The sequence below is a fragment of the Meriones unguiculatus genome, chromosome 20, assembly GCF_030254825.1.
Source record: "Meriones unguiculatus strain TT.TT164.6M chromosome 20, Bangor_MerUng_6.1, whole genome shotgun sequence".
NCBI classification, from domain to species: Eukaryota; Metazoa; Chordata; class Mammalia; order Rodentia; family Muridae; genus Meriones; species Meriones unguiculatus.
The window spans coordinates 66982894-67008185 of NC_083367.1; the positions used below are offsets into that span (position 1 = coordinate 66982894).

Genomic DNA, 25292 nt, shown 5'->3' on the forward strand with positions numbered 1-25292 from the left:
TCAGCTGCTATCTATCTTATTTTTTGAGACAGGGTCTCTTACTAGGACCTGAAGCTCACAGATTAGGGTGGGATGGCTGGCCAGTGATCTTCAGGGATCTGCTTGTTTTTACCTTCCTACCTCTGTGATTGCAACTGCAGGCTATTGATTTGGCCTTTATGTATTTATTTTTAACATGGATGATGAAGATGGAACTCAGATCCTCATGAGACTATTAACTTCATGCAGTAAGTTATCATGTGAAAATAAAAAAGACATGAATTGTATTTGCTTTAGGAGTAGGTTTTCTTTATTAGTCATATATACTCATACATTACATGCAAGAAATCACAATACAGCCCAAAATGTTTATGGATTCTGGCACATCATAAGTAACACAGAGCAAGAGTTTACATATTGTTTCTATGTACAACTATTATAAACAGTCTAATAGCAATGCTTCAGAAAAGAATGCAGCAATGTCCTAATACTTGATGTGCTAGCCAACACTTTGCTCTGTGTAGGAGCCTTGTAATACATCAGATAATTTTTGGGAAAGCTACATTTGCCTGGAAATGTGCATTAAGTATAAAATGATAGCTTAGTCTTTTCTGCAAGTGAGAGTGTTTGTTTTTTACAATAAAACATTATTGTAGGGCCAACATACTAATGTAAGCAAATAACCAAACACACTACAAGGAAGAACTTTCAGGATGGAATGCTGTGTGCCTTTGAACATTCCTTTGTGAATCATCGGAACAAACCACGTGTGTATGTCTCTGGCAGGGAAAAGAGGTAAAACACAGATTCCCAGGGAAATATATTGGAAAGGCAAAGCATGCACTTGTGTGTGTGTGTGTGGTGGGGAGGTTGTTAAAACAACTCAGCTAGGTAGCATGCTGTGCTCATTGCTATGGCATGGATTTCACACAAAGTTTTGGAAGATGTGGTCATGGTTTCATTTACACGGACACAAAATCTGCAAAGCATGAACTGTCAGACTTCTTTTGTGTGCTCATCTTTTGGCATTTCCCATAAATGAGAAGGTTGTCTTGTCTCAGAAGCTGAACTAACGTGCTGAGCAGCAGAATTCCAAATTTGCTTCACCCCTGGATTTTGAGGAAAGGGGTCAAGTCTAGTCTTCTTTCATGCCCCAGAATTAGAGGAAGAGATGAACAGGCAGAAGGCTTGGTGCTCATATTTGAGCAGACTCAATACTATGGTCCAAAGAAGGGGCTCATTTGCCTCTGCTTCTGCAGCTGGAGAGAAATGCAGCTCCCAGACAATGATATACTTAAAATATTTGTATTTAAGTACATGAGAATCTAATCAGATTCGTTACTGTGTTTTGATATTTTTCTCTTCTGAAACATTATGGGTTATTTTTAAACACTGTCATTGGTTATCATAATTTCAGACAGAATTAAAACTATGAAGTGCATATTTTTTCTAGAAGAAATTGTCTTTGGAAATCAAGAATGCATCATCAGTGCTATAAAAAAAAATGCAACAACAAGTAACACACCTGATGTTTAGACTCACACTTTTCCTTAAAAAAAGAAAATGTGTTTGTTACATTTGATAGATGTTGTTCGATGTATTTTTAGAAAGCTCAATTTGCAATTTTATTTACTTATATTTCATGTAATATAATGAGATGAAAACAACGCCACTTCACGTTTTAAATTATAACTGTTAATTAGGTGAGAAGCTCAGGGAATGTATTGCCAAATGAAAATTGTCATTTCATCTTTGCTTCTAATTAAATGAAAATACTAGCACAGAGCTGTTTATATATTCCTTTTATATTGGTAGATATGTTCTTATAAAAAGGCATACATAATTCAAAATAATGGCATTGATATCATTATGATCTTTCTCATTACCATGTAATAGGGATATTATATATATATGTATATATATTTCTAACTCAGTTCTGATTAAACTAATGAAAATTGATATCCCAACAATCATAGAACTGTGTTCAAGGCTAAAATTTTGGTGGCAGGAATATTAGATTCTACACATTGGATTTTATGGGTTCAGACTCTACAGTGGTTCATGAGTGGAGCTGATGGCTCATATAGAGATAACAGAATGGCTGAGATAAGAAAGGTCATTTGCAAGCATATTCCAAGTTTCATTTTAAGTCTTTCCAGAGTGAACAAAACAAACAAACAAGAAACCACCACCACCAACAAAGCCCCTGCATTATTGGTTCTGCAGTTTGAACTAAAGAGATGATTCCCCAATAAACTACTATACTGAATGTTTCCTATTCTGACCACTGACCACCATTGCCAAGTAATTCCCAAAGGTTCATGTTATGATGATGGTGGTGTGTGTGTGTGTATGTGTGTACATGTGTACAAGTCTCTGGGAGTCTTGGCAATTTTAAAGTATCCTTAAAATACAAAGTCCCTGCTTGGTAACAGATGATTCTATCAAACCATCAATTAAAAAAAAATAACAAAAAATCACACAGGGGTTGTTGCATTTCTGAGAGGCTGCAAAGCTCTTCTAGGTTGTGTGAGAGGACATATGATTATCAGTCATGAGATCAAGAAGATATACTTTAATACTATATATAGAATGATTTTCCAATTGAATACAAACATTTTTGAGAAATAAAATTTGCACTTAAGAGATTCACTGACATGTTAGTGTTTGTAGTTGATCTTCTCAAAGTGTATGCTAAATTCAAATCATATTTCTGTGTGAGAATCTCCAGTGTTACATGATGTTGACATGACCTTATTATGCTTCAAAATATAGAAGACAGACGTAAGTATAAACTCCTATGTACTTTCAACATGACAGAGTCAAGCTGACTTTCGTATCTAGAGCTAATCTAACACTACTTTCCTAACTTCTTTTTCTACAGAGATGTCAGAATACTGAGCCAAAAAGATCACATCTCATTTAAAATTTATGTCATAAGAAGCCTGGCCATTCCCTGGCAATTCCTACTTACTGCATTCCCCTTCTCTCCCTCTCAGTTCTGAAGGGAGCTCTTTTCTTCATGGTGTCTGTGGTTGCTGGCTTCCAGCTGTCTCTGAGAAGCCAGGCCAGTTAGAAATTAGCCAGCAGGATGTTTCCTCTGTCATCAGAATCAATAAGAAAACATTAACCTAATTGATCTCTCCATTGTTTACTGAAAAAACTTCAGTCTTGCCATGAGAAAAATCAGCAATTTAAAAGAGATATTAACCATTTCTATATGCACACCCATGCACAATGCCACACTGGGACGGATAGTCTCAGTGCTCAGATTTTACTGGAATTTGTTGTATTGAATATTACAGGGGATGGAGACCATCCACTTCTAGGAGTTGTTTTGTATAATTTGGTTGATAAATTATTTAAACATTTGATTAGAAGGAAGGCATTCATTATAAAGGTGACTAGGCATGGTCTTCAAGATTAATGTTATTTTCATTTTGTGCCATCAATAAATGGACAGAGTTTCTCAAAAAAACAATTGAAAACAACTTCTCAGTGTAGCTCATGCCTGTATTTCCAGCATTCAGGAGGCTGAGGCAGAAGGATCACTAAGAGTTTAAGGTCAGCCTAGGATACACAGTGAGTGTTAGAATAACCTGGAATACAGAGTGAGACCCTATCTTAAAAAACAAAAAGAGGACAAAAATAACAACAATACCAACAAAACCTCTCCCAGACAAATAAACAATGAACAAAACCCAACAAACAAAATATAAAGTCACGGACATTTCTTCCGGTTAATCCAGAATTTTCTTATTTTGGCCCCAATTCTTGTCTAAATTGAGTGATCGAGTTACAGGCACAAAGGGGATTCTGAGAACATGTCCCAGTTCTATCTGCAGTGCTGAGAGTATAAATCCCTAAAATACCCAGTTACTTGAATCTAATTTATATAGATTCAGTAGTTTGCATGGAAAGAACCAGCTGGGTAGGAGGCCTGTTGAGTTTCTCTATTCCCTTGAGAAATAAAGGCTCAGAATTTCCATAAAGCAAATGAGTTATGAGTTAATACAGCCCCAATCAGTAGAAGCTTCCCACAGAGTAGGAGCAGGGGTGAGCTTGGGGGCAGAAGGGAACAAATTGTATCATAGTTAAAGAGAATAAAAAGGCCTTGTTATTTTCTGGTTTCCTGTATCGACCCCTGCAGAGGCAGGAACAGGCATGGGGAGTCAGGCTTGCCACCTGCAGAGATTCAGAAGAACCAGCTGATGGGGTTTGTTGGTTGGTAGGATGGATACTGGACATTAAAAGCTAAATGGCTCTATATTGGAAATGATAGAGTACAGGGAACCATTGGTAGGCAGAGAGTAGAGAGTGGCCAGGCAAGAAATGAAGTGGAGGTCAGGTCTGTCTCAGTAGGAAGTGCTAACAGGGGACCCACCTAGGACTGAACGCAGAGGGAAAACTGGTGTGCATTGTTCTAAGGAGAATGTATGTGTGTAATGAAATCTGTTTCAAGCAAAAATGAAAGAGCCGGAACACAAGAGACAAACAATAATGACAAGCAACATGCTCTCCAAACAGAAAACAGGCAAGCAAACAGCAGCATCCCAGACTTCCCAGAAAATAGGCAAACAAGGTTTGAGGCTTCACAATGCTTAGTCTGCCATTTTGTTTGCTCTCTTAACAGGACCTTTTCTCCTGTTGTGTGGTAGAATCCTGAGAGGCTGAAGTCCACTCATTTAAAAGCGTGATTGAAATATGGTCCACAGCAAAGGAAAAAAGACACATGTACTATTCTAACAATTAAATACTACATCCCAGCACTGTGCTATAGAAAGTAAAACAATGAAAATGGCAAATATCTGTTCGAGGGCCATAGTGGTGCCACTCAAAACCCAGCATGATCCATGGGCTCACCTCTTCCTGGAGATCTTTGGGGGGTACCTAGGACTAACCACATGCACTGAGCTTTCCTAAGAATCCCTGGCAGCTGAACTGAACCTATCCAGGCGCTTGCAGGTAGATGGTTAGGGAAATTGCCTCTGCCTTTATTTCTGCCCTTTCTCTTTTTGTATCTTCCTCAGCATATACTACTTCTCTTTGCATTTCCATTTGGCATTTATTAACTGTGTATTCATGGAAAATTTTCCAACATTAGTAGATAATGCCAATTAAGTAAAACATTTCCATGGTTGAAGCAAAACAACAGAAGTTTCTTTCAAGAGGCTATAAAGAAAATAGAATATTACAGCCTGCTTTTGAGATTCAGTTCCTTGTAAAAATCAAATTGCAAGGCGGGAAGAAGAAACGCATAGATAGTATTTAAACACTTTTCCTGAAAGATAATTTTGGCAGCTAAATATTCCTATTATGGTGCATGTAGTCACGTTGAGATAAAAATATGCCCCCTCTCTCCAAAATGGCTTCTCTGAAATCACAAAAGAGATATGCATTTTCTACATAGAAGTTGCAAGTATTGCAGAGAACATGATGTTTTTAGGTTACTAAGTTGTTAAGAATTTTAAGCAAATTTTAGATTCCATGAGAACGACTGTGCTGTGAGACATAAACTGCATTTAGTGCAGGGTCCACGTCTGGATGCAGTTGTTTGTTTCTCACTGAGAGAAACAGAACTTCTTGAGGGAAAATAGTGTTACTATTCTCCTAAAACCAGAAACGATGAAGCATCCTTTGATCATTATAAATATGTCTGTGCTTGTGTTGACACAGACCAGATTTTCAGACTAACATTGGGTGGTTTAGATGAAGGAAAGTGTGGCATTGTGCTTGTATTGTACAAGTTTTTTTTTTTTTCCCTTTCTTCCTGTAAATGCAGCACTTGGGTTGAAACAGGAGGATCCTAAATTCATGGCCAGCTGGGATTCCATAGCGAGCTGGAGGATAGCCTGGGCTATGAGGCAAGAACCTGTCTTGGGTAGAAGTGAGTAATAAGAAAGGAAAATAAAAGGGTAAGGGTAGGCTGAAGCTGTAACCTGTTAGTAGCCAGTTAATCCTGTAGATGTTTGGAAACACTGAAGGGAAATTCGTTATACATAAGCTGCTTCTAGACCCTGGGCACATGTTCTGAGAGGGAGAGCCATTTTTTTCAGCGTTCTTCTCATTACACGCTTAATATAGGTGAAATAACTGACTTTTCCAAATCTCTTTGTATTTCTTAGGAGCTTATACTGAGCCCTTCATTAAAATATGTACTTGTAGCTGCACTTACATTTCACACAAAAGATGCAGGATGGGTACTACTTTCTCCAGCTGTGCCCAACCAATGGCTCAATGGCCCGCACAGTTTTTAAAGTCCCAATTCTAAGTTTCAGTCACCTGCATGCTCATAATGTGTAGTGCCTAAAACATACTCATACTGGTTATATTAATCAGGACCGTTAATATGACCAGGAGAGGACAGGAACTCCACAAGGACAAAATTTATCAGGGCATGGGGGCCCTCTATGAGACTCTTTCTACAACTAAGGTCCATGTACAGATATAAGCTAGAATCCCTGCTCGGATGTAGCCCATGGTAGTCAGTAACCAAATGGGCTTCCCTAGTAAAGGGAACAGGAACTATTTCTGACATGAATTCAATGACTGGCTTCTTTAACCCCCACCCCTCCCAAGGGAGGAACAGTCTTGCTAGGCCACAGAGGAAGACATTGCAGCCAGTCCTGAAGATACTTGATAAGCTAGGGTCAGATGGAAGAGGAGGAGGACCTCCCCTAGCAGTGGACTTAGAAAGGGGCAGGGAAGAGATGAGGGAGGGAGGGTGGGATTGGGAGGGAATGAGGCAGGGGGCTATGGCTGGGATACAAAGTAAATAACCTGCGATTAATATAAAAATAAAATAATAATAATAATAATAAAAGAGGACCACTCCTCTGCTTCCATTAAGAAATGCCGTGGCTTTCCATAATGACATCCGAACACCTTCACACATCATGCACAAGAAGTTGTTGGCACCTGGGCTGGGTTATTCCCTGCACAGGGGCCATCCCATAATTCATGGAACTTTTTCTGACAGCGGGAAGTCAAGACTGTAGAGTGAAACTATTTATAGTGAAATTCAGTCATCTCTTGCATAGCTGTCCCAAACTTGGGCCCTTTCATGTACTCCTGCCTTAAGTCTTAGCAGTCAGAGGCCTTAAAGACCACCGAAACACTGGTTCTCTGAGTCATCTCAATGCAGAGAAGGAAGTGTTATCCCAAAGGTTGATACGCATACACTGAAGCCCTACACTACCTATGCTCATTGTTTTCTTTCTTTCAACATTGATAGTTTCCATTTATGATAGAAAACATTTAGTACATGACAGACAAAAATTATTTTTTAAAGACATCATATTATTTAATCCGGATTATCACCCAAAAAGTTGGTATTATTGTTCACTCTTTCAAGGAGATGGGGCTAAGAGATCTTAAATAGATTGCTCACAACTATAAATCAAACCAAACCAAAAATAAACAAAGAAAAACAAATGTTCAGATATTAATGTATTTGACCTTCAAATTAAAACATTTTAGTGTGTCTTCTAAACTCTTACTTTGTGTCATGAAATGAAAGCAGATAAAAAATACTGAAGCAAAGACTAGAACAAAAGCATGATCCAGTTCCTTCTGGACCCTCCCTCTCTTCATTGTGGAAGCACTATTTCCCTAGCTGAGTCCCATCTCCCCACCTTGTTCCCTTACAGAGATTAATCAGGAGAGAAGGACACGGTAGCCACACAACGGAGGCTGAAAGCAGAAAGAAAGCAGAGTCTGGAGGACAGGGCACTGAGCCTCAGACTCAGTAAAGCAGAGCTTCCATAGTTATGTCTACAGTTCAAACCTCCCCCTTCACATCCGTAGCCTCTATTTCGGGGCCACCCAGATTAATTGAGAGTAATGAGGAAGAAGCTTCATCTGTGAAGATGCAGGTGTAGTCAGAAGGAAGAACAGGATTCTCATTTCCTTTACCTTCGGACTGTGGGAGGAACTCACTCCTCCAGAACGAGGGCTCTCGTGTCTCTCTCTGTTCCACTGAGTTGCCAGTTATTTTTAGCACACAGGCATTGAGAGCAGCTTTCCAGAAAAAAATACTGGTAACGCCTTACTGGCTTTAGAATGTATTTTTTACAATGAACCCCTTCATTGTGTACTCTTTGTAGAGTCTAAGATTTGATATGGAAGAGCCTTTTGCACATATACATGATGTTTGTGTAAAAAAAAAAAACAACTTGGATCAAGTCTTATATCAAGGCCAAAATGCTCTCAGCCACGTGCAAGATAATTCACACCAGTGGATCATTACACAGAAAGAGTGATAGCTGAAAAGAAGCCCGAAGATCAGAAAGAAAACTGTGCTCCCTATCCCTTGAGAGCATATAGGGGGCAAGAGTGTCCTCAGTACTTACGCACACATATTTCATTCCCCCTAAGGAGTCTCGTTTGCGTTATCCATTTTAAAATTCTGTCTTTTTAAGATTTTTGGTTTTAATTACTTGGATCAGAAAATGTAAAAATTGCAACATAATACCCATCTATCCTGGGGTGAAATGTCTGAGAAATGGAGGTTATTAGATGCATTATTGAAAGGAAACATTAAAACACTTATCTTGGATTTTTTTCCTCCTCTAATGGGTACATAGCCAGGTCTATGTAATTATAGCCTTTCAGATCTGAGACAGTAAATTCAGATATTCTGACCTATGACAGCTGCCCTGCAGAAACACTGCCTTTGGATACCTGGGGCATGTTTGTGTCTTGTTAGACAGATGGAGGGACGCATATTTTACGGTTGTGTTTGCTGGCTGCTTGCACTCTCTGGAACCCTTGGAAGGAAACTTGGCCCTTGATTTCTACTCTCATCTCCATAGACTCAGTTCATGTGGTCAGAGCTGACAAGAGTTCAAAGTGGAGAGTGCCCTTATATGGACCGCCTGACTTGGCCATTCTTCCAGATCCGGTAAGGGGAGACTGCCAAATCTCAACTGTGAGTCCTGTTAAAGAGGACTAGCCAGAAGGACTCCGAGAAGCTGCATCGGAGACTGACATTGTATCAAGGAAATCTTGATATTTAAAAGACAATAAAGACCAAGATTATACATCACATAAATTCAAATCTTCACGGAAGGAGTTTTGGGGTATTGTTAATATTTCATGTTCAGGTAACTACATAGGATTGAAAAACCCATCACATGTTTTTCTCTGTGGTTGAGTCTGCCTTGTGATTATGTTTATTGGGTCCGTATTTAAAAAAAAAATGCTTAAACTTTCTTGGCAGCCACCACCAACATCTGTTGTTTTATCATGCTGATTCAGGAGACATCAGAGAAAATAATGTACAAGAGAGCACGCAGTGTGCAGAAATTACTGAGAAATGAAGAGAGCAACATTCTTGGCTTCCTCCTCAGACAGCATGGTGAGCTCACCGGGTAACTTCATGAGCCTGGTGTTCTGAGCACTTAGAGGGCGGCAGGGGAATTAGGAAGCTGTCCCCCAACATCATAGCTCCCAGTCAGTTCTCTCCCTGTGAGAACAGCCGCTCTTCAGATGACACTGTGCTCTAAACCCCTTTTATTTTCATTGTGGAAGATGTTGTGTTCTTTCTACCAATACAAAACCTGGCAATGGAGGTGCCCCTGGTGTCTTAACTACGTAATAATTTCAACATGAACATTATGGTTGAAAATAATGTATCCCCCCCCACCCAACAAAATACTAACAAGACTGGAACTTTCCATAGAAGGTGACTGGGTCAGAGGTCAGAGGTAGCGTTTACTTTATGCATTACTACAGTGAATTTAACAATTGATGGTTTTTCTTTGATGAGGTCAAAAGAATTTTTTTTTTAAAATAAAAATACTACATACAGAAGGGTCACCTTCTATGATGACCCCCAATTCACATACCACAGAGTATTGTGGTCCGGGATGTTTCTGGTGGTTCTGTACACGAGCTGGGTTCAGTAGCGTCATGAAGTCTCTCCCTTCTGAGTGCGTGCTACAGTACGAGTGTCTCTCACGTGCAGAGTGAAGTGGCCGGAGAGGACAGTCTCTGCTTGGTGCAGGATCAGGTGGTTTCCTAGGAAACCAGAGCCTCCTACACACCCTGACAGCAACCTGATTCCAAGTAGACGGTGGCCTCTGAGCTTAGCGAGGGCAAGGATGGTGTCGGACCCAGTTAGGGCAGTGGAGCAGTTTCTGCTTCCAGATTTTCTAGCTGAAAGAAGAGAAAGAGCAAAGACAGTGAGGACAGGGCAGGGGGGGCTGGTCGGAGAACACTCTGATGATTATCTCCTGGATACGAGAACTGTAGTGATCATTGTCCTGTGTATCTTCATCTGCAACACATTTTATCAAGTACTCAGGCATCAATTCATGTCTTAGTTATTCTGAATGTGGGTCATCATAAAATGTTTTTGCACTTACTATTCCTTATAAAATAGATGAGGTTTTTTTTTGAAAAAATATTTTTCTTTCGATAGATTTTACTCAGTAGCCCAGATTGAACTTAAATTTGAGATCTTCCTGCTTCAGCTTCTTTAGTGCTATGACTGGACCCAAAAATCTCAAAAAGAAATTGGACGACTTTCTTTTACAATTTATGTATAGATTAAAAACATTTTTTAATTTTCTTAAAATGAAGTTAAATTCTAAATTTAATTTTAATTATAATTAAGTTTTAAATTCTTAAAATTTCTTTGTTTCCTCTCAAGTCGTGGGTGCAGAGTAGACTGCCACTGAACTCCCACTGTAGCATGTCTGCTGAGCAGTGGCCGCTGAACTCCCACTGCGGAGCATGCCCGCTGAGCAGTGGCCGCTGAACTCCCACTGCGGAGCATGCCCGCTGAGCAGTGGCCGCTGAACTCCCACTGTAGCATGTCCGCTGAGCAGTGGCGTGAATTTTGCCCAGGTGTCGGAGAATGTGCTGTGGTGTTTGCAGATAAGCTGAGAGGATGATGGGACCGGAATGTCTTGCAATGAAGCAACGTGTTGTTTTTCCTGTTGTAACTAGCGAAGTATGAGGGTATTTGCATGGTAAGTGTAAAGGGTTGCAAGGTTTTTGCAAAAATTAATGTATTTCAGTAAGTTTCAAACTTCAGGGAAAGTAGAGAATTGAATGATACTAAAGAGGCTGGTTTTCTGGCTACACAGACCCACCTGCTAATTAATATTCATCCCACTGGCGTTCTCTCCTTTTTTACTCTTCTCACACATACATGTACATGCATACACACACATTCACACACACTGTATGGTATTTAACCATTTAGTGCCATGCTGGTATGTATTTCCTAAGAACAAAGAGAACATCAGATTGATGTCATCACCAGGAGGGGCAAGGCTATCTTGGACCAGAACCCCCCCCCCCCCAACGCTTATGTTGACTGTGCCAGGGTACAGCCTTCCTTGAGCTGACTGTTTCTGTGGCTTGTCCCACAGGCAGCCTAGATGACGTAGGCAAGCACAACCCTGATGGCTGTGTCAGTGCTTGCTCCTGGGGGAGGCTTGGCTATCGCTCCCTTGGGCGCTGACACTTTGGCTTTGGGTCTGTCAACTGTGACAGACCTCGTGTGTGTAGCTGCCACCTGTTCTCTTCGCATTACCCTGCAGGATCCGCGGATAGAAAAAGTGGCTCCAACAGGCTCGGGGTCTGTTGTTTGCAGTAACTCCTCAGATTGTAGCAAGAAGATGAAAAGACTCGGGTTCACTGAGTCTAAGCAAGTCTTGTTTAGAGTATTGTTACTTTTTGCTATTATCTAAGGAGTTGGGATTCAGCACCAAAGTGGTGTAAAAGTCAGGACTTTGAGATAGACAAGGAGCTTTTTAAGATAGAGAAAATGCAAAGGCCCATGGTCTGTGTTCTGGCACATTTGCAAATTTTCTGTGGCTGTTAGAAATGTGGTGTCCTACCTCTAGATAAAAATGAGTGGGGATAATGTATGGTGGGTGCTGAGAGGGGTAAAATTTAACAAGTGTTTATAGTTGCCGTGTAGGAGGACATACTATGGAGCTTGTCAGAGAAACTTAGACCTACGCCACTATTAAAAGAATCTGAAGGGCAGCATATCACCAGAGAGAGAGAGAGAGAGAGAGAGAGAATGCCATGGTACAAACTAGTAGTGATAGGGAAAGGAAGGGACAATACAAATGCTTTATTTAATAGGATATGTACTGTGAACTGTTGGCTTTCCATCATTGTGTTGTGCGGATGGTCAAGCAAAGATTATGCTTTTACACAGTCAACAGTAGCACACAGACCACCTCACACGAGACCCTGTATTTAAGGAGAGTGACTATTGTCATCAAGGCAGGCTCGTGTCCAACAATGAGGATGACTACTGATGATTACTCTGAGTTTCTGTCTTAATCACTACCTGTGACCAACATGAGAAGGGGTCTCTGAGGCCATGATTCCATGGGGTAGCGATTCAAAACATGAGGAATGATATTGCTTTCAACTTCCTCTGTGCTGAAAGGAAAGACTCTTCCTTCCCAGGAGTATAACTACCGAGTTCATAAAATTGCCCTTCTCTCTGCAAAGTCTTCACACAATCATTCTCGCTGGGAGATTTTACATTGACAGAATGCTTCCTTAGGGCTATCAGCTGCCCAAGAGAAAGGCACTACTCTCTAAGTCAAGTGGTACTCCTGAAAGCCAAAGCAGAGCTTCCTAAACCACCCAAGACAAGGTGGGCATGTCCATGCGGACTGGGATTCCCCAAGAAGAGTCAATTTGGCCAATAACCAGAGAAGCTCAGTCCAAACATCGTACCGTGAGGCCCAACCTCTCAAGAAAGGAAGATGCTTCTCACAAGGGAAAGCACAATCGAAAGCCTTGCTTCTAGGGAACATGGTTCAGAAGAGCTAGGAATCCATGCTTGGCTGTCTTAGAGTGCTTGTTTCCCCATAGCTTTTCCTGCCTCGCCTTGCAAGGTTCAAGGACTCGTTTTTGTGAGTACAATGGAGATAAGTGAGAGGGGTTGGGAGTGAACGTGAAATCTTATCTATCTTGCACGAAGCACTGGCTTCTCTTGTGGGGCTAGGGTCATCGAATCAGACAGACTCTTAAGAGTATGACAGGACATGGAGTCATTTTGAACCGGAGTGGGGCTGACTGCACCCCTTGCTAGGTACCACCTTCTCTTTTTCTGCCTATAACTGACAGACTTATTTTTTGAATGCTTCAGATAGTCAGGGTATGAGATTTCTCTGTTCTGTAAGGACCATTTGTAGGGCGATGACTGTGAGAGATGTGTGAGGAGGTCACAGCTTATCTTTCCGGTCCTTGTCTAGGGTTTAAAAGGAAACATTTAGAATTCCAGGAAGAGACTGGGAAACCACAGCCCTGGTGAAAGGATCCCAGCACAACAAGACTAATGGAAAATGCAACATCTCAATATAGTCATTCTGTGTGGCCAGTGACAGAGAGCTAATTGGATCTGGAGGCTAACAGTGGCTGCTGGTCAACTGAATTCAGTTGACATGGTAGCATTGGCTGCTCCAGACCACAGCCTGCAGTCCTGGGCACTGTGAATGTAAACAAATTAACCGACTGTGTTATGCCATGTTGGACTTTTGTCTTAGCTACTGTTCTATGGCCAAGAAGAGTGTGTGAGTGCGTGTGAGCCCATGTGTGTGTACATTAGTGCAGGTGCTTACAGAGGTTAGAGGCACTGAATGCCCCTGGAGCTGGGTTACAGACAATGGTGAGTTACTCTGTGTGGGTGTTTGGAACGGAACTTAGGTCCTCTGCAGGACCAGCACATGGTCTTATCCATCCAGCCCTCTCTCCAGCCCCTGGAGTACTGTTTTAATTCTCCTGCTCCTCACCACCATGAGGGAGAATCAAAGCACAAGCCAACCCCGCTCTTCTGAAGCTGATCTGACACCATTTCCTTGATGATTTTATGTTCACAGGTTTCAGGAAATGGTCTTTGGAAGCATATTAGGTCTGATAAGACACAATGACCAACCATTCATGTCAAAAGCCTTAGGAAAAAAATGGTCCAATCTTAGAGACAGCAACAAAAACAGTTTCTACTCTTGGCTTGCCACTATCAGAAAAGAGGGAAACCTGGCTCTCAGTGGGACTGTTAAGGTGTTATTAGTGCATTCATCCTGTTGGATTAAATGGGGATGCCGTCAAATTTGGCTGGAAATGTAAGCAGCAAGTGGCACTGGAGGCTATCCCAACAGATTATCCAGAAGCCCCCTTTGAATTGCAGATCTCCGGGAAGGGAGCCAGCCTCTAACCAACCCCCAACCTTGTGATTTTTAAACCCATATACTCTGACCCCTAACACAAGCCACTTCAGTGGTGGGAGGAATAGCTTAGACCCTGGAGGTATAGCAAAGACATAACATTCCTGTTATCCTACAGCTTCAGTCTGGCCGAGCAAACTGATGACTCACAAGAAAGAAGCAGCAATCTGCCAGCTGCACTGTTGCTGCAGCTACCACCTCTGTGTACCTGCTGTGCGAGCAGAAGGACTGTTGGCAGGCCAGGCCCTAAATTATCCTACTGTCCCTCATGCTATGAGAGGCATCTCCAGACGATGAATCCCCTCGTTCGTGAACTCGCAGAGAGGCAGCCCTGCTGGTTATGCTCATGACTGTGCTTCTGCCGCTCTAGCCTATATAAGTGACCTGGGGTTATGTAATGTATGGTGTTTAGACAACAGCCACTGAGTGGCCGCGCCCATCTGGCTCAAGCACACCAATGCAATGGCGATCTAAACCAAGCTTATCAGTGAATCCTGACAGGGGTGACCTGCCCTTTCTGTTGTATGTTTATATGAAAGACAGAAGCCCATATGATTTATGCCCAAGGCTAGAAATGGTCTTGGGCTCACAAGTTTTTGTGTGGATGTCGGTGCATATAGGAGCCAGATCAATACCTCAATTTGTTTAATTGTTCTCCACCTTATTTCTGAGACACACGGCCAGTCTCTCATTGAGTCCTAAGTTCACTGATTTGATTAAGCTGGCTGGCGGAGAACTTGAGGGATCTTCCTACTCTGTTCTCCACCCCCAATGATAGATTTCAGATGTAGCCTGTTGGGCCTGGTTTTCACTTGGGTACTGGGATCCAAACTTGGGTTTTCATGTTTCTCTAGCAAGCACTACATGCATCGAACCATCTCCCCAGACCCTCTGTTTTAATGATTCATCAACAGTGGCAATGGCACATGCGGTGGCTATTTTCTTCATTGAGACCACCAGGAAGCACATATAGTGGTTTTCTGATTGCATACAGCACTGTGAAGACTATTCCTGCCATCAAAGTTCAGATTCTAGAGACAGCTCAGGAATCCATCTTTCACTCTATAGCCAAAGAGGTGGAAAGAACTACAGACATCAGCCATGAGTCTGCATTCTCTGGTGGTAGATAGATCTTGGATTGGCCTTAACCCACAGTCTAGCTAAACAGGGTGGAGGGTTAATACAGCTTCCAAACTCTTCTGTTCTTGGATTACTACTGACAGCATGCTGGTGTGGTGCATGCAAACTATGAGTAAGGAATGTAGGTCCTTTTCTGTAATTAGAGTATTTTCTGGGACTTAGTTGCCTCCATCTGGTGTGGTGTGGTGTGGTGTGCGGTTAAGCTCAGTTCCACACATCAGCTTCATCCCGTCAATGGCATCCTGCTGACAGCAGTTCTAATCAAGTGTTGATTGAAGTAAGCAGGGACAGGTCTGGTCTGAGCACTTGCAAATAACTAATCCCGGTTGTTGATGGGATGGCATAACCATGTGAACACGCTTGGCTAAGAAGATGCAGACTGGCAGACGAACTTGGAGTAGAGGAACCCTAAGCATCTCTGCCTATCTTTGCTGACTGAAGCTGTAGATCCTATCGATACTGAGTAGCTTCTCCCGCTAGTCACATAGTTTAGAACTGCCACTGGCCAAATGCATGACGATTACAATGGTACTACTTCATGGTGCTCGTTCTTAGGGAAGGGAGAGAAGGCTATTTATCATTTACCACAACATGTATGGGGCCCCTTGCTTTGGGGTTCCAAGCTGTTGTGCGACTGAGCATGTGTGCCGGTGGTGACCTGGTCTCACCATGTCTCACCCTGTTGTGCTGTGAGGCACAGGGCTGCACCACCATGCTGGCAGCTCTGCTGTTTTCTTGGCTTCCCTGTGCCTATTTTTATCATCCTTGGGTCTGTGATGAGCTCTTGCTAGGACATCACCATGGGACAGAAATCTCTACCTGAGTTTCTTTCTTACAGTGCAGCCAGACATGGAGTTGGCAGTGGACATTAGATACCATGCTCATGTGCATGCATAAATACATAGACACAATCCCCCAATGTTGTTTTCCTTTCATATTATCAACAGTCTTTCCAACTGTAACTTTTCCAGGAAGTCAACAACAACAAAAATCCCATTTAGGCTGTTTTACTCTATTAAAGAAAATGAAAATAAAATGTTTGAAATGCTTTTAAGCTTCAAGGTGAAGCTTATTTAAGGAATTTTAGTACTTCTCCATGCAAAGATTGAAATGTCTCCTGTAGTTTTAAGGTTGGAGAAAATTTAAGAGATTTTTTTTTTAACTTTGTCAATCTACACAAGGAAATACAGTCTTGAGAAGTGATTTACCCATGTGTATTGGTTGAAAACCTTGATTTAATATTTTGATTTTTGCAGCTCCCTTCTGCCCTCCCACTTTCTCCTCCCTACTTGGAAAGCCATCTAAGCTTCCAACTGAAGCCAATGACTGAATTGGGTACTTTGGAAGCTGATCAGCGTTTGCCTGTAATAGACTTCAAAAACCCCATTCATTAGAGAAACCATAAAAACAGAGTCAAACAAAACCATTTGGAGTCGATGACTCATAGGCAAAGATCTCAGTGTTCCTTAGTGACAGGAGCTCATCCTTTCTTCCAATCCTCATTGCCTGAATCAGGCATAGTGGGATTTCTACTTATTCCTGATTATACAATATAGGTCTATATCTGCTTTGGGGATGTGGAGCTTCATATAATTTATCTAAAGCACACTGATCAGACAATTATGTGAGGGACATTCTATTCCATGAGGGAAGTATATGCATGATTTCATCTAAAGTCACCGGCTTCACTTTCACTCAACTCAGTCCCCATTGGATCTAATGCAGCACTGGCAAGAAACGTGTTTAAGCATCTCTGTCTTGCCTGTGTGTGTGTGTGTGTGTGTGTGTGTATGCATGTGGGTGTGTAAGAACATGTGTACATTCATGTACCTTGGGTATCATTCCTCAGGTATTGTCTACTTTTATTTATTTATTTTTTAAGGCAGATTCCCTCAGTGAACCTCAAGCCAACCAATTAGGTCAGAATAGATGGTCATAGATGGCTAGTGCTTGCCAGGGATGTACCTTTTCCCACCTTTCCAGAGCGCACACCATTTCAAGCCTTTCTGCATGGGTTCTTGGGTCAGAACTCAGGTCTCCATGCTTGCAAGGTAAGCACATTACCAAGCAAGCGGTTTCCCAGCCCTTGTGATAAAATTTCTAATAGTCAGTGATACAGACAGGTGAAAACACAAATGTGGAAAAGGAAAAGTAGAGGAGAACCTAATAGTTCAAAGGATCCACACAGGACCTGCCAGCTGCTTCCTCCTGATTTTCTGCCCAGGAAGAAAGCTTAAGTGATCATGGTTTTGTTCACTGAGAGAAGCACAAAAGGTGCGATCGACAGTTATAATTCTAGGGCAAACTCAGTCAATGAACTTCTGGTCATGAAGAGGCCCCTTCCACAACCAACAGCATGGACTGTACTCACACGAGTGGCTGTCAGTGGGATTGGCACCATAACCCAGGTACCCTGGTTTCCATGCTTGCATTTGCCATACGTTGATAAAATATCTTTGGCATGCTTCTCCCAGTTTTTGTGTATGTGCCTTTTCAAAATAGATCCATTTTCTGTAGCTATATTGCATTCAAAACAAAAGACTATGTCACTTATAAACCTTACTCTTAGCAACATGCAATTTAATTAGATAAAAAAAACATATCCTAAGGCTACACAGACTCTCTTCCTCATAATTATAGCTAGAAAGTGGTAGTCTTCAAAACAAAGCAAAACAAAATTGAAAACCCAAACAAAGAACAACCCACTCTGCTTCCAGAGAAAAAAAGTATTAGCTTTTTTTTTTTTTTTTTTTTTTTTTGTATACTAATGTATTTAGGATACATTGAAATGCATGGGATTGAGAATTTAACAACCAAAGAATTCTGTTGAATATCTGAAATTCTGAGACGTCGCCATTTATTTTCATAAAATATTCGTTGATCAGTTCATAGCATCAGGCATGATGGCCTACAGTGCTTTGTCAAGCCTGATAATGCACGGTTCTCTTCTATGAAATGTGAGCATTGTATTGCTTCTGCATCTGAGATCAGTTACATACCCTGGCATATGTCTATTGAACTTAATCTTCCTTTTATCTTTTTATGGATGGTACTAACAGTTCACCATAAAGTGTTCTACAAGAACTTGAGAGCACCAGAAAAACGCCAACTGAATTAGACATATGTAGCCTTTGATGCCCTAATTATCAATGCTTAACTGATAGTTAATTGTCTCTTGAAATAGGCATAATGCACATCTCTCAACTCTCAACTTTAGAAACTTCTAGAGACAATGAAATAACAGAATCTCAAAGCTTAGAAACACTTTTTTCCTAAACCCAAGAACTTGTACATATGAATTAGTTGCAACTTTTTGTCTGTCAATAACATTGCAATAGTTTTATTTAAAAAAATCATATTTTGAAGGTATATGTGTTATTTTATCTTGACTCCTAACCAGATTATAACTTCTATCCTGAGGTGACCAGGACTGTGTTGACTGTCAGCACCTTCACTATGGATTCAGGTTCTCATTCAGGATAGATGTCATTATTCCAGGTTAGTGGGCACACACAGCAGGGAATACTATAATTAAATATAGCTGCTGCAATTATATTTCTAACACTGTTAGAAAGCTCTTAATTTGGATATACAAATTACTCACTCAAGATTCTACACAAAAATTGGTTGGTATCTATATGTTAATCAGCTATCCATTACTTTTTTTTTTCTCCTTTATTTATTTATTCATTCACTTTATATCCTGATTGCAGTCCCACCTTCACATACCCCCTTCTTCACTCCCCCTTTCCTTTCTCAGAGAAGGGGAGAGGCCCGCCATGGATACCAACCCGTTTTAATGGTTGTATTGAAATACCTCCCCCTGTAACTCTCCTCTTGGCTATATTAGTGTGCTGTACTGTATAAAGCCAGTTTACTGCTTACATTCCTTTAAGCATGTGATAACTATCAGATTCTTTGAAGTCATATCTTTTCCCTATTACCACATGAAGATTTTTAACTCCTTCCACCACCTTGCCTGATTATCTAATTTGCTTATTCCATTACTGAAGTGTGAGGGCTGCCTGTGTGAGGCTAATCTTTCTTTAGTTCCAGGCACTAGGATTGTGTTTGTAAGCTAATCACCATGGTTTATTTAAGTGCCTTGGGTCATGTTGCTGGCCATGAAATAAAACCTCTATGAGGTCTTAAAATATCTACTCTCATACTTATTTTGTTTCTGTAATTGAATATTTGGACTACAAATTTTCTCTAGTAACCTCTATATTTCTTGTTTTGTATTCTAGTGTTCAGGAAACCTTGCCTAATCACTTGGGTTATTCACATCATTTCTCTACTGATTGAGGCTCCTAAGAATACAATGAGATGAAATTTTATAAAGCTATGCGACGACATCATTAAATTTAGGTCAGAACTAAACCCAGCGTAGAGTTATAAAGCTTGGTAGAGGTTTTTCAATCTACTTAAAACACTGGTTAGTGAGTTCACTGATTGTGCCACACAGTAGTTAATTTTTTTCTTCGTAATTTTGCCACAAGCAGTCCTGCTTCTCAGAGTCACATGTTTTGGTGTTAGTGATCTAGGTTCTGGGACAAGATTACAAAACTAGATATTTTGTGGTTGTTCATTTGCTAAAATCTTTCCCATTAATTTGGTACTCAATTTCACCCAATATGCCAGATATTCTCACATAGGGGTTATGATTTATGTTTTATGAATTGTATTTCATCCTCGAAACCTTCACGGCTTCGTCGTCTCTAGGAAATGTGGCATCTCTTCGGCGCTAACAACAGCCTGACCTTGATTGGCTTAATTCTTTCTGAATAATGATTAAGGCTGCAGTTCATTTTCTCTGAAAGAGAAACTCAAAGTAATATTAAGTCCACAGGATCTGAGTGAAACTGTAGTTAGTAATATTTAGGAGCTTTTGAATAAAAGAAACTTTAATGTAATCACAGGGAAGAAAGTACAACAAGATAGTTTTTTTTTTTAAATCTGTAAATTGTAATCAGGTTAAATAGTTGGTTTATTGTCAAATGCACAGAACTTAAATCCCATTCCATATTTGTTAATTCTGCAATTTATCAACTGGATATTTTGCTGTGAAAAATTGAAAACAAAACTATTTTTATTGATTAAGACATTCTTATTTCTCAAGGTCACTTTCCATAAACTCTGCTTGCCCATGACCTACCTGAGGGTACCCATTTCAGCACAATGAGAAGTTATCTGTTTCTTTTGTTTTGAAGAAACTTAAATATCCCAAGTCCCTAAAGCCCAGGGATATTTAAGTTTCTTTAAGTCAAAAGAAGCAGGTGATTTTTCCTTTGTTTATAAAATATTATCTTGATCTTTATGAAGACTTGATGATATGGGAAAAGTAGGCATGGACCTAGGTGGTAGATTCCCTACATTTCTAGCATTCCTGAGATGGCATACGTGTGTATGGGAAACAAAGCAGCTGGGAGAAGTCATGAGTTTGGAGGATAAATGTGCTTTGTTGATTAGCCTTTCTACTGTCATCTCTTCCTTCCCTAAGGTCTCCTTCTTGCTCCCTTCCTTCCTATAGACAAATGACCTAAATTATTTTTTCTATACATTCATTCTTGGACCAAAGAGCCATTATTTCAATGTGCAAAGTCACTTTCAGCTTGTGTTCCACGGAGAGCTGACAATTACACAAAGTCGATTTATCCGGCAGCCAGGTTTGGCTGCTAACCTCCTGCTACTCCAGTTCTAGAAGGTCTGATTCCATCTTCCGGCCTCTGGAGGCATAGCGCTTACTCACGCCAACATTCACACATAATTTAAAAAAATCTTCAAAATAGTAAATTTCAATAAATGAGAATATTTTCATCAAATATGGCTACAAAATAAGAATTTACCACTTTGGAAGAGCTGAGTAAGATAACATCTAATTTAAACATAGTTTTAAAAGAGAAATAGTTGCTATATTTTAAGAGTTATGTACAATACTATGAAAGGGAAATTAGGCATTAGCAATTTCAGTTCATCTAATCTTTAAAACTTTACCTGTTAGAAGAAACATACATATCAAAATCACCATAAAACAAAAGCGAGATCCAGGAAATAGGTCACATTGATTGACAGTCTGGATCATAAAATTAATTGTAATTTGAGTTAACTATCAGTCACTGCATTTTAACTATGATTCTGGATAAATTCTTTTATAAAAATTGTTTTTGCATTATGTAGATTATAATTCATAGTGCATATGATGAAATAACATGTTTTCCTAGTTACAAACAGAGGAACAAATGTTATTAAAGCCACATGTGTAAATAAACATATTTCTATTTAAACAATATTTTATCCTTATTATAAAAAAAGCAAATGCCTTATTAAAATCAAGTACATGACTTTCAAAAACTGGATTCATAATTTTTCTTTGTTACAAATTGATGGAATATACTAGCTAATTCCATTATCTGTGATGTAATATTCATGTAAGCCTATGTAACTCTAATTTCAGACATACACAAAAATGCCAATTCATAACACATACACACACACACACACACACACAACAACAACAACAATTGAACCAGTTTTCTTTTGAACCAAAGACTTGAAAGAAAAGCCAGTTTTGTTTCATTCATAAAGAATGCAATAATGTGGTCCAGTATTGTAATTTTGTAAGCTATTCTCATTTGGAGCTTTTGTCATGGAATTGAAATCATTTCCTTCCCAAATTAGCTCTCCACAGATGTCTTACAAATACCCCATGAATCCAGTTTTTGAGAATGATGTTGTTGATTTTAAAGATCAGGCATTTGCTTTTTCTTCTTCGTGGAGACTGTAGTTTTCTAGCCTATTTATTTTTTATTTTATTTTTTTAATTTTTATTTTTTCTTATTATATTTTATTAACTCTATATCCCAGCTGTATTCCACTTCCTCCTTCCCTCCCAATCCCACCCTCCCTCCCTCCTCTCCACCCTGCCCCTTTCCAAGTCCACTATTAGGGGGAGACCTCTTTCCCATTCATCTGACCCTGTTTTATCAGGTCTGCAAAGTCCTCCTCTGTGGCCTAACAGGACTGCTCCTCCCTTGGGGGGTGGGGAGGTCAAAGAGCCAGCCTATTTAAATGTAAGCATCTCCTGATTTTTTGGACTGCTCCTTGGACTGTGATGTTAAGAAAGTGTTTTCAAAATGGTAATCAGAGAGTTTGGGAATGGCCTTACCATGCTATGAGAAGCAATTTAATGTGATGCTAGCTTTACTGCTATTAGATGGCCTAATCCTCCAAGGCTCATTGATAAAAGTGAACACTTGTTTTTCAAAGGTAACTATATTATTTTGTAAATATGGTGTTTTTCCTTTGGTGAGAAAAACATAACAATTGCCCATCAAACATGGCAGTAATTGAAGGAAAAGCTACAATTTATTCATTGTGTGTGCATATGCCTCTGTGTTCTATGAATGCGTGTGTATGTGCATGTGTGTATGTATGCCAGTGGTTAAAGTTCGACGTCTTTCTTTATTTCTCTAGACCTTATCTTTTTGGATAGGGCTTCTCGCTGAACAGGGAGCTTGCTGTTTCAGCTCCTCTGGCTGGCCAGCAAGCTGCAAGGATCTGCCTGCTTCTCTTCCCCTAGTGCTGAGATTACAGGCATGTGCCACATGACCTGGATCTCTATGTGGGTGTCCGGGATTCAGACTCAGACTCTCATGCTTATGCCGGAAGCGCATTGCCCACTATTTAAGTCAGGAATTTTTGAATAGTGTTTCATTTAAAATACAGATTCTTGGCCCCACACAATAAGCTACAATTTCTTCAAGGATATCTTAAAGATCCTTTATTTTCTGGAGTTCGACATAAAGACTGAATCTCTGACTATGAGTGTAGTGTACTCACTGAAAGAGGCATAACATTGGCTGTGGGCAGAGAACAGCTTGCAATTATTCTTAAAACAGGTGCTGCTTGTCTAGAGTCTGCCCATTACCGGTTATTGGATGTTGTATAATCATTTAACCTTCACGAACATTTGTTCTCTCATGCTTATCCATCAAAGATGTTACCGGAAAGAGATGCTGGATCACACAAAATCACCTTTTGGTTTGTATGCTGGTACAGGAAAGTATCATAGCATTCTTCTATGGTTACAGTTGCTGTATTTAAATAAGACCCAAGCTGACCTGACAGAGTCACCCTCCCTTTCCATCCATCATGTCAAACATTTTCATAATCTCCCAGGTGTCAAATAGGAAGTGCCTTATAGGGTAAGGTTGGGGAAGAAAGGAAGCAGGAAAGGCTCTGAGTGGGCAGTGACGTTTTAGGTCTGAATGAGATTCATGTTACTCAGGATCCATAGTGGGAAGTATTCAACAGGACAATTCAACAGGACAGCAGGATGGTACGTGGGTGGGGAAAGTCAATTGTAACAAAACAGATGGATGACAAATAATTTCCCTGGGCTCCATGTAATCAAGATCAAAAGCCATCAAGACAACACACTGAACATAAAATGATCGTGGACACTGCAGGGGGACCAGGAAGCTTAGCCAGGGCTGAACAAGGTCCAGAGAAGGATATTTTCCACACCTCCTTCTCAATGAGGGCAAGACTTCCTCAGGGCAGTGAGTCTGAGTTTGGGTCTTTTAAAGTATCTTGTTAAAAGTCAAATTAGAAGACAAGGGCACATGAGAACACGTTTTTGCAGTCTAACTTACGATCAGAATGCCAAAGGCTCTGGAGGAGAAAGTCTACTCCTTCTCAATTCTGAAGTGTGGGCCCAAATTTCAGCATTATGGGCTCATTTGGGTTGTCAGTCAGCTGACTGGACAAATACAAGAGAAGAAATATATGGCGCAAGAAAGGAAAATAATGTCAGAGTCATAGGGTCACTTCAGTTGTCAGTCAGTGACACAAGAAAGAGTTCTTTCCTATATACTCTTTATCTAAAGAGCTACCAGCCTTCCCCTTACCCAGCCTCTCTGCAGATCTCTGTAGAGTGCTCTTTAATGTTCAGGGACTGGGGTAGGCATAAGAAGCAGGATAAGACAGATGTGTTCCCACCATCAGGAAGCACAGAGTAGCTGTCTACTCCGGCAGGAAAAACTGTGACCTCAGTGATGTTTCTTCTTCTCTCTCTCTTCACAATGTGAGCACAGCTCCTGTCATCGAGAGGAAGAGTCTTTCCTCGAGTCATTCAAGTCCAGGCTGATGAATCATTTGAGCTATAGTAAGCATGGATATAACTTAGTGTCATTACCTTTCAGAATTATGTATGTTTATGAGTGTGAGTGTGAGTGTGAGTGTGTGTGTGTGTGTGTGTGTGTGTGGCGTATGCATGCAGAGGCCTGAGGTTGATGCTGAGAGCCTTCCTGGATCACTTTCCATCTCGTTGAGGTAGGGTCTCTCCTTAGAACCTAGAGCTCACTAACTGGCTGGTTTCCTTATTGAGTTCTCTCTAGGAATACCCCTCCTGCCTTGCATTGCAACCACAGGCAGGCTGCCCCACCTCACCCCCGTCTTGTATACACTTGGGCTCTGGATTGCTGAACTCTGGTCCCCGTGCCTGTGCAGCAATACTGTTGCCCAGGACTCTTTGTGTGTGTCTATTTCTGTCACCAGGCCTGAAGGGGCGAGGTCTCTTTTTCTCTCCCTCAGAACCCGTGGCCAGGATGAAGACAAGCTGGAAGGAGCATTGTAGAGGGTTATCCTCTGTGGAACCAGCCATTCCTGCTGTGGCCACCTTAGCCCAGGTGACTGACAGCCAGGTTGGCGGCTGGCTTGAGTGAAAACCACTAAAACTCAGAAGCACAAGCAGGCTGGCCTGGCCCCAATGTCGCATTATGCAGCTGTAGTCTGCATAATGTTTGCTTCTAGCCTCTAGGTTTTGGAATACTTCGTTTGCCTTTAACTAGAACGTGTGACTCTGAATTTATGCTGGGCATAGAACGTTCTTGTATGGTCTGTCTAATTACCTTGAGAACTGCCACCTTGTCCCTTCGCTTTGCGCTGTGTGGACGTGGCCTCAGTGCA

General features: G+C 40.8%; 1 protein-coding gene across 1 annotated transcript in view; it reads right to left on the reverse strand.

Annotated features, from left to right (window-relative positions):
• Nucleotides 1-272: 272 nt before the first annotated feature.
• The window catches only part of Oprm1 (opioid receptor mu 1), a 60983-nt gene continuing 35963 nt past the window's right edge, over nt 273-25292 (reverse strand). Inside the window, exon 4 of the mRNA XM_021663153.2 lies at nt 273-10137. Coding sequence (XP_021518828.1) covers nt 10099-10137 — 39 coding nt within the window. The 3' untranslated portion in view covers nt 273-10098. The remainder of the gene's footprint in view (nt 10138-25292) is intronic.